The 10,151-nt window shown below is 40.8% G+C and overlaps 2 protein-coding genes across 4 annotated transcripts in view; one reads left to right on the top strand and one right to left on the bottom strand.

The window, feature by feature from the left end:
* Positions 1 to 10,151, top strand: part of dpy19l3 (dpy-19 like C-mannosyltransferase 3) — a 616,246-nt gene that overhangs the window by 277,866 nt on the left and 328,229 nt on the right. The window lies entirely within an intron of this gene.
* Positions 1 to 10,151, bottom strand: part of si:ch211-186j3.6 (neural-cadherin) — a 369,843-nt gene that overhangs the window by 198,376 nt on the left and 161,316 nt on the right. For both annotated transcript variants that reach the window (XM_031290668.2, XM_035999800.1), the window contains exons 9-11: positions 4,496 to 4,664; positions 2,302 to 2,472; positions 1,052 to 1,224 (exon numbers count right to left, since the gene is read on the bottom strand). In XM_031290668.2, the coding sequence (XP_031146528.2) occupies positions 1,052 to 1,224; positions 2,302 to 2,472; positions 4,496 to 4,664 (513 nt within the window). The remainder of the gene's footprint in view (positions 1 to 1,051; positions 1,225 to 2,301; positions 2,473 to 4,495; positions 4,665 to 10,151) is intronic.

Consider the following 10,151-nt stretch of genomic DNA (forward strand, 5'->3'; position numbering starts at 1 on the left):
TAATGGTGTTTCAGATTCATGAGTGAAAGAATTGCTTTTCATAGAGCCAATTTTTCCACATGACCTGAGATCCATTTTCAAGATTTTTTTTGTAGTTGTGCAGTTTTGAAATTCAATCCTTGGTCTTTGCAATTAACACACAACTGAAATTAGCAACTTGGGAGAGGCTGAAATAAACATGTAGGCAGTGCCTGCTTTTGTATTTGACTTTATGCAGTTGTACTCATTAGTGGAAAACTTTTGTATCTTCAAACATGGATATGTTCTCGTGAACCATTCTCTCAGGCAGAAATTCTGGCATGGTGCCATGTGTTGGTGTAAGATGAAAAGTTTTGAGGATACAGACATGCATTCCTCTTGGCACTGGAACATGGTGAGTTGTTGCTTTTTGGAGCTTAATCATTGTGGCACTTATCTAAGACACAGACTTGTTTTGCACACAATAGGTGGCAATTTCCTCTACTGCTTGTTCATGTTCCCACCAAGATTGTTTTTCTTGCTGGTAGTGTAGTAAGGGGTTAGAGGCAGTGACATGAGGAAAATATCAGCAATGCTATTTCTCCTGATGCCAAAGAAAAGGCAGTGAGGACATTATCACATATTCAGGCTGCCAGAATGCTACTGGCCACTGGCCTTCTGCCCCCTCACAGTCAGCAATAAAGTGCTTGAATGCAAATACGATTGCTTTTCTGGCCATGTACTAAGAGAAGTAGCATGTTGTTTTAGTTGCAATCTAAAGTTCATTAAATCACATGAGTTCTTGAGTGAAATTAGGAAATTACATAATTTCACTGAAGTGCTTTTGTGCCATTTGGAGGGGCCCCTTAAGTGTTATTAGCCCAAACGGCATCCAATGATGCATTTTCGTACAGTTATCCATATATGATATACAGGAAACACACCAGACACTATCTCCAATGAAGCTTTTTTGTATAGTTGCTATATAATGTATTATATATACACACTGCATGATGTTAGCTTTTTAAATAGCAAGCTGAAGATGTCCCAAAAGTGGTTTGGTATTATCTGTTTGTATACAGTATGTGTGTACCTGAGAAATGGGCTGGTTGACATACACCCAGCCTGTCAGAGGGTTGACCCTGAGGTACTCTGGCTGTTCACTGGACATAGAGTATGTGATGGCTGCATTGGTGCCAAAGTCATCGTCATGAGCTGCCACCCGTAAGAAACTAGTCCCGATCATCGTATCCTCACGAAGGAAGTCTATTGGAGCAGAAGAAGAAGAAATGGTTTATGCTTTATGCCTTAGTGGTTCTGTCAGGTCTTAAAGGGTAAACTTTGTTTTTTTTCCAACATGGTCCCTATTTTTCAATGTTTTTGTGTCTAAGAGATCGATGGGAACGAGTCAATAGAAAAAAAAATAAAACCGTCAAAAGCCGGCTTGGTTCGTCTTTCCACTGTTCCAACAACAATCACCACTCTGGTTTGGTTGATATAAACCCTTATTTTACCCATTTACATGTGACAATGTGCTGGCTCTATAGACGCTAAAAGTATTGTTCATTTAAATGGAGTCTAGTGAGTTTTGCGATGGCGATTTCAGAGTGGTTTCTGGTTAAACAAAAAGGATTTTACAGTAACAAATATGGTCTGTCTCTGTAGGGATACTTTCCATAATGTTGTCAGACACTTAGAATAATAATCTGAGCCTGTCAGTGGCAAAACAAGCACTTTTAGTGGACGGAAATTGACAATGCACATTTGCCCTATATGATTTGTCCTAAATGATTATGATCAGCCCAGTTTGCGGCTGCTGGTTACAGCATCCTTGCTCAATACGGCACCAATTTCAAATTGTTCACATTAGTCACTTAAGACTCCAATGCATGGGAAAATAGGGTCCAGGTTGAAACAAAAAAAAACAAAATTACCCTTTATTGAGTAGTCTTTTATATGTATTCATCAGAAACTTCAGAAAACAAGCAAATGAAGAAAAACATGTTTGACTTTGACATCACACATGCGTCACATTTAGAAAAATGCTGCAAACAAATAAAACACAAGCTAACTAAACAAGACATTCATAAATCTGAAAACAAAAATGTGGCATAACAAATCACAGCAAAATACAGAAAACACAAGAAAATACAGAAACACTTCAAGTCAAAAATGGAACTCAGTTACATCACAACAAATGTTATACCTCATTATATCTTGTGCAATATCACAATCATGCCATGCCCTGTTTTTGGTCTACTTGCTTGTGTTGTCTTACTGCATGTTTCAGTGGGTTAAGTTCTCAACATACCTCAGACTTAATTTCTACTAATATCTACTTACACTCATATCGGATGTTCTCAAACTTGGGACTGTTGTCGTTCTGGTCCAGAATGAGGATGTTGAGCTGACAAATGCCAATCAGTGGGTCAGCTGCCTGGTCAGTGGCAGTCACTGTCACCGCATACTCCCGTTGGCGTTCGCGATCAAATTTCCTGGCTGTCACAATTACTCCTGGAGACACCGAGATAAAGAGGTTGATCAGACCGCTAAATGATACCAAACACTGCTTGGTCTCATGTCCCCAGAGCATTGGTAATTTAACTCCAAGATGATTTCCTCTGTTTGCCTTGAAGCTAAACTTAAAAGACAGTAGAGCTGATGAGTAGCAGAATAGAAAAGGGAAATGAGGGTTTCTCAAAAGTAGTTATCATCAAATCCAAAAAGAATTATTTTTGATTATTTATTTTAGAAATGATTTTTAGACATTCCCTGCTCCACTAAAATTTTTTGCTTCTGATGTGAAAGTTAAGAAGTTTGGCACATTCTAGTCTTTCTCTAGTCTATTTCTTGGCATTACATCTAAACCGTTGACATGACCAACAGTCTTTACTACTTGTAAACTTGCAAACACAACATGGGAAAGTAGCCTGCCTCATGCCCAGGTTCTCTGCTGCAGTTTTTGGCTTGGGGTTGTTTTTTTAACCAAACCAACATTAATGTAACATTTCCTGTTAGTATTAAAGGGATAGTTTGGATCTTTTGAAGTGGTGTTGTGTGAGGCAAGTATCCATAATCTACCTAGAGTAGATGGCGGTCGGCATACCCCCAGTTTTAGCTACCTAAAAAAAGGGCCCATTTAAAGAAATCAATGTAAGTTTAAGTGTACGCTATATTTAGAATATTTGCACTACTTTACCTCGCCAGACAACGCTTTACAATGGGGAACTGAAGAATCAGAATCAGAATCAGAAATACTTTAATACTCCCAGGGGGAAATTATTACTGTTATATATATAAGCTGTATAAGCTGTTATATCCATCTCTGCTCTCGTCAATGCCACCGGACTCCTTTGACAAAAACAGTTATTCTCGATCGGTTAGTGTTACTGTGTGACTTTGGTGTTTTAAAGCGGTAGACAAGCAAATCCAGTGTTCTGCGAGGTTAAATAACCGTTTTTTGTCAAAAGGCATCTGGCGACTTTGAAGTCGGAAGTGGCAGTTTTGGCCTTTTTTTAGGCAGCTAAAATATGTTTGGCTGCTGTCCTCATCCACAGCTGTACATAGCTTAGCTTCCGTGTCAGTACTCCTGTCTGCTTCTCCAAACTGGCGGCATGCTGACCGCCATCTACTGTAGCTAACACACTGACTATGGATAAATGCCTCATACCTCAATAGATCAGAACTACCCCTTTAAATGCATAGTATGTTCATTTATCATATACCAACTGCAAAACAGTATACTATCAGGATGAGTATTTGGTTAGTACAGTTGTATAGATGCGGGACACAGCATATGTTTTAGACATACTGATTTATCACATTCTGTGAGTAAACCACTAAAACATATTTTCCATGGCCATTGTAGAAATACAGTAAATGTTTTATTCGGAAAGGGATGATACTGAATTTGATGCATCTTAAGTAACAGACGGATTATTTAATTATTTCTACTTCTTGTGTAAAACTTTTACAAACTCTCTTGCCAAACATACTATTTGTTTTTCCACTGAGTATGTATCAGCATGTTATTGACTTTTTTGAAGAACAAAAGTAAAAAAAAGATTGGCATTATTCCAAATGCTCGGAATGTTTATAAAGAAAAAGAAATGCTCTGTACTTCGAGAGGTCCACATGAACTTTTTTTCATTCTGTCACTATTGTTTAATTACCACATACTGAAGACAAGAAAAAGTAATAAATCTGACAATACATGACTTAGGCTGAAATATGCTGTAAAGACATTTAAAAAATTCTGTAGAGTTTCTGGTTTGTGAAGGCTAATCGAATGTGATGAAACCAGTCTTTCACATAGTATTTACTATACATCTGCTGCAGCCTAGGCTTTGAGTTATGATCCTTTATTTTAGCTGCAAAAAGACAATTACTCTACATTTCATTCTATATTCATATTACAACGTCCTTACAACATATTAGCTTTAAATTGTAGACTTCAAGACACCCTGCGTGCCTTGTTAAACTGTATAAATCATAATAAGATAGGCTGAAAAGTGAGTATGAGTGTGTGTCGGAGTACCGGTGTCTGGGTGTATACTGAATGCGGGCACAGTGGAGTCTTTGTGCATGAAGCCGTATGTGACCCTGCCATTGGAGCCCTCGTCTGCATCCACAGCATGAACCTGCAGAACGAACGTCCCCGCTGGCTGGTTCTCCAGGACCGACGTGCTCTCTCGGTACTGCTGGCACTGAGGAGAATGAGACGGGAGGAAGAGGAAGATCACAGCAGTGAAAGTATGGAGAAACTTAGACCTATCTTTTGAAACTGTAATATAGAGTATGTGGGAGGTGGAATGTTAATGAGAGATTAACGATTATTTACCGGGACAAAAAGTGCAACATGGACACAAAATAATGAGTGAATAAAGATAGAAAAGTAGTAACCCTGGGTCCTGCACCATTTCCATCCATCTATTTTCTACATGTGCTTGTCCTGTGTACTGTAAGCTAGATAGTGGTAGTGGGTTCAGGGGTCTTGAAGCCTGTCTCAGCACCCATTGGAAAGGTATTGGCAAAGGTGCTCAATAGCTGCCTGGTGATGTGCTCACTAGGCTTTGGTAAACTTGAAGTCTGCTGATCTTTTGGCTCCCGCTTTGTTTAGTGGCGTCCTAAACATGTCCTTTCTTATTGGTAATGGGGCACAACACTTCACAGTAAGCCTTCTGCAGTGTACCAGAAAATAGCCGCAGTTGTATTCATAAAAGCTCACTTTGAGTGAGATGTTAAAAAAAAAATATGATATGAAATAGGTACATTTCTGTCCGCCAAGTAAAAGCTTTTTTTCTTTTTTTTTAAATAAGACAATTTGACAAATGGAAACATGCTATTTAAGACCAACTATTGTTTCCACCATGTTGATTTTACAGAATCATTTTTATGCACAATACACTGCTGATATAGCTTGAACAGAAGTTGTATAGAAGGTAGTGACAACCCAATATTTGTAAAGGCTGGGGTGAACAGATGTTTCACAGACATAGTGACACATATGTATGTGTATAAGACAAAAATACTAAAAACTGGATGCAGCACATGAACATTTGCAAGGGTTGCGCCTGCACTGCATGCGTTGAACGCCTGTGTCTCCGTTGGAGTCGTATTCTGTTTAATTGAATTAACAGGATTTAACAGGAATTCTTCACAATGAAAATATCTTCCTTTTACGTGGGAATAAACCCCGTGGGAGTGCATACGAGTGTTTGTGTGCCCCTGTGTACTCGATTTCTTGAGATTATCATATGTACTGTAACAAAGGCTCTTCCTCCAAACATAACCTGAACCTTGTTGAATTTAAAACAAATCAAGGGAAATCATAACCAACATTTCTTTATTCAAAGAATTAAAGATTGAATTGAATGTAAAAGGCACCACTAAAATTATTTTATTACATTATAATTATTGAAATTACATTATAAAGTGCAGTTTTCTACTGATATTTTCTTTCAACTAACAAAAAAATTTCTGAGTGAATTTTGTGATACGTCGCAGCCTTTTGCGCCAGTTGACATCGCGATGACGATAAAAAAAAAAAAAAAATGATATATTGTGCAGCCCTACTATTTTATTGAGTTGCCTCTTAGCAAAATGGTCCTAGTGAATTTAAGTTGCGCTTTTATTGTGAAGGGTAAAAACAGAAGAAGTGAAGCTGTAGCGTTGCCGTTGTCAATATGGGAGTTAATACAAGTGTGATGGCCATCTTGGTTGATGCTGGTTCAGACGATGGAGCTTCTGTGTTTATATTTGGCTACAGTAGTGAGTGTGCATTAGCTCGGGGGGCTAACTTGGCTTGATTACTTTATTGTGTGAACATCTTTTTAACCCCTGACTCCCATTGAACCCCGTTTAAATATGTTGCTTAAAAAACACAGAGACAAGAAGTCCAAAAGGCTGAATGCAACTGATTTTCCTTCCCCCACCAATGTATAAAGTAATGACCTCATGTCAGCACTGTAAAGATGGTCACACACGCCTCTTTAACCACCCACACATACCAAAACCGGTAAGAGGATATGCTAGAAATCAGACTCTGTATCACTGGCATCGTTTTATTTTCATCTTAAAAGATAGTACATGTTTAAGAGTAATGTTGTTCTGCCATAAAAAAGGAACCACATAATCTATTGAACGTGAAAAAATAACATCAAGAACAACCATTCTGTGTTTTAAATGGCGAGAAATCCGGCTTTCCCAAATGAAGAGTGATTCCCAGGAAGTTCAAAAGTTAAAATTCAACCCTTAAACATTAACCCTACTCTCCATTTAACACCACGTGAATTCTCTGACTCATTATAGAGATTCATTTAGCACTTTCAGTTCTTGGTGAAATGCAAGGTTGCTGCTCCGTGTTTGGGTTCTCAAAGATTTTGTCAATCACTGAACTTGTCAGACACACAGAGAGCTTCATTATCCTCATTTAAACGCTGCCTGGGTTTCGCACACTCTCTCTACGCTCTCTGCCTCCCTTCCTGGTCCCTCATCTTTCTCTCTCAACTTCTTTTTTTCCTCGTCTCACTGGAGTGTCGATGCTCGTGTGCCACTGACACAGTGGAAGGGAAGGAATCCCTCAGTACTGCCGGTTGATGTCTTGGTTTAACATCTAAGTAGAACCTTTTCCTTTAATCTTCTCATGTGCTCTCACCTCCTGCCTCTTCCCATTCTTCCTATCTCCTCTACTCTGTTCTCCATCCCCCCCTTCAACCGTTCCATCTGTAGTCATCAGAAGCTTTTATACTTTTCGCCTCCAGTGCTTCACATTTTGCTTCATGCCTTCCACAGATTACGAAGGGACTTTGGTGAAGATATTCAGGTTTGCATGCAGGCATTCACTCCTGCAATTAATCAGAATGATCAGAGGGAGTAACCTCAGAAGCACCATCAGAGTACCCTTCATTAGAAACTGTTTGGAAAAGGGCAGGCACTTTCAAAGAAATACTTGGCAGGTGATTGGATGAACCATCTGTCCGCCATTGTTGTTTTAAACGAACAGTTGCGTCCGTCCCACACACCTAAACCACGCCCGTAGCTGCCAGTAGCTCCTTGCCGGACGCTGACTGGTGCGGTAAGCTGGTAGTTCAGAAACAAGCACATTACTTGAAGCCTGCCAAGATGCATTTTCGTGTGATCCCATGATTCTTGCATGATCTTGTGATATCGCGATAATCCAGCTAACGTGCAAGGTAACAGAGGGAGTGCCGTTTCAAAAAATGCTCCTACAATGTGAACCAGGGGGTGTAGAGCGGACAGTCCACACCAAACAAACACAAATATAAATCTAACCATAAGTAGATGACGTGATTGTAGTGCTTTGCCACCCATCCCGGTTTTTGCATGGACTTGGCTCATTCCTCGGCTGCTCCGAGAGTGTCTGGTTTGGCGAGCTTAGCATTGCATCTCTGCTTTTTGCAGATGATGTGCTTTTGCTGGCTTCATCAGACTGTGACCTTCAGCATGCGCTGGGGTGGTTTTGCCGCTGCGTAGCAGTTGGGATGACAGTCAGCACCTCCAAGTCTAACACCATGGTACTTCACTGGAGTTTGAGTATCTTGTGGTCTTACCAGTCTCATGAGTGAGGGTAAGATGGAATGTGCGGTTGACAGGTGGTTTAGTCGGCAGCTGAGTTTGAAGGAAAAGCTCTGGATATATCAGAGGATCCAAGTTCTTACCCTCACCTGTGATCTTGGGGTTTGGGTAAAGCTCGAAAGAATGAGATTGCAGATACAAGCAGTCAAAATGATTTGGCCTCACAGGTGGCTGGATTCCCCCTTAGGGAAGGCGATGTGCGAAGGAGTTTGCAGTAGAAGCTCTCGTGGATAAACCAATCCAACTTTTTCTGTTACGATGCTGATTCCAATACCTCAGCTCAGGGTACTGAGCCGATAACGAGAACCAATTTGATACCAGTGCTCTCTTTTTCTCCCTCATTTGAATTCTGTATCCTCAAAGCATATAACCCATTATGATCATTTTCATCTAAGGTAACCTAAGGAAAAGGACTGCTGTGGCACTCAAAACTTGTTAAAACGTTGTTAGCCGTGTGTGACTGAATAAATGTACTGTAACTGATAGCATAGTAGAGCAACACTGAATTCTGTGATGACAATGAAGGCTCTAATATTTGCTGTGGATCAGTAGCGTCTCACCAATCCGCCTAATAAAATCTAGTATCAACTAGGATCAATACCAAGTCGGCAGGTAAGATCAGGCCCAGAAGGAGCTGGAGGAGGTGGGTGGGTAGGAAGCTACCTCACTTAGCATGGATGGATGGATAGATATTGGGCTGGGATCAAATATACAGTGCAACGTGGCGAATTCAGTGCAAACAGCACATCGTGTTTGTTGTTATGGTTGATTTTGTTCATGGTGGTCTTTGCATTTTGTTTTAAAAGTGTATTCGCACACGTAGTGAGAAATGCACTGTCCTACGTTTTCTTATAAATTTCCAGCTTGGGTATTTTTTTGCTGCTGCAAATACAAAAGTGTATGTGAATAAACCCTCATGAGAGCGGTTCACAGGGGTTAATAAATGTAGTATGTCTGGTTGTGTCTGTAATCTGATATTTATGCCACTGGGAAACGCAGGATCTGGCTATATTCCAGAGATCCTGCCTCCATCTATCTCTACCTCTCCTCCGTGTGTCTCTTGCTCCTTCTGTCTTGGTCCACTGATCCAGCTCTGAGTTCCAGAGAGGCTACAGTACCTTATAAGATTGGGCATCAAAACAAGATAAAAGGGCCTTTCCGCTTCAGTGTCCTGCTGCTGGCTGCCAGCGACTGGGGAAAACTCCAATGAACATCGGATGTCTTTACCAACTGAGAAACCAACACTGAGCCTCTTTTCACTTTTCTGTTCCAGAACTGCCTTTTCCCCTCAGTTTTTTGTGTGTCTCTATGCAATCAAAGACACATAAATAAAAAGCTGTTTGTCCAGTGTTTTTTTCTCTTCCATCTATTGTTTTTTCTTTGTTTGTTGATTTCTTTTTCATCGTCTTTGAATCAGAAGAGACATGGTGAGTGGTGGTGGGGAGTGGGGAGGGGGTTAGGGTTTTGCTTGTCTGTTGCAATCAGCATCCTGCCCGCAGAGAGAGAGAAAAAAAAAAAAAGAATCATAGATTCGGAGTATGATGCCAGCAGGCGATCCCTGAGATCAACAGCTGAGCATACAGAGCACAGGAAACACTGTGGACCAGGAATCTATCGCTTCTTCTCCTCTCTCTTGGCTCTCATCGCGTCACCTGTGCCTCTGTTCCTTCCTGCTAAGAGGTGAGGCGGAAAGGGAAAAACTTGGTGCTCACTTTCCCCCAGGAGACAGTGAGCGAAGTTTACTCAACAAGCCAGCGCTCCTAATCTTGGCTCGCGATACCTCGGGGGCTTGAAAAGTCACCTCATTTAAAATTGAGACATGGCTAGAAAAAAAGGTGGAGACGTAGCGCTTCCAGAGTGGGTCGGTCGGGAATTCTCCCACATCCCTCAAAGCTCTAATTAAAAGACCCAGATGATACGGGAGAGAGAGACGAGAGAGCACAGGCGAGGGTCAAGTCGGCTAATCGCTCCTCCAGAGAGGAGAGATAGAGGCTAATAAAAAGAGAATGTAGACAGACAAAGAGAGGGAGACAGAGGAGTGATGGAGGAGAGTTACATGGGATAGATAGACACGGAAATAGAGTCCTAGTAAAGAA

Source organism: Sander lucioperca, chromosome 3 (genome assembly GCF_008315115.2).
Source record: "Sander lucioperca isolate FBNREF2018 chromosome 3, SLUC_FBN_1.2, whole genome shotgun sequence".
NCBI lineage: Eukaryota > Metazoa > Chordata > Actinopteri > Perciformes > Percidae > Sander > Sander lucioperca.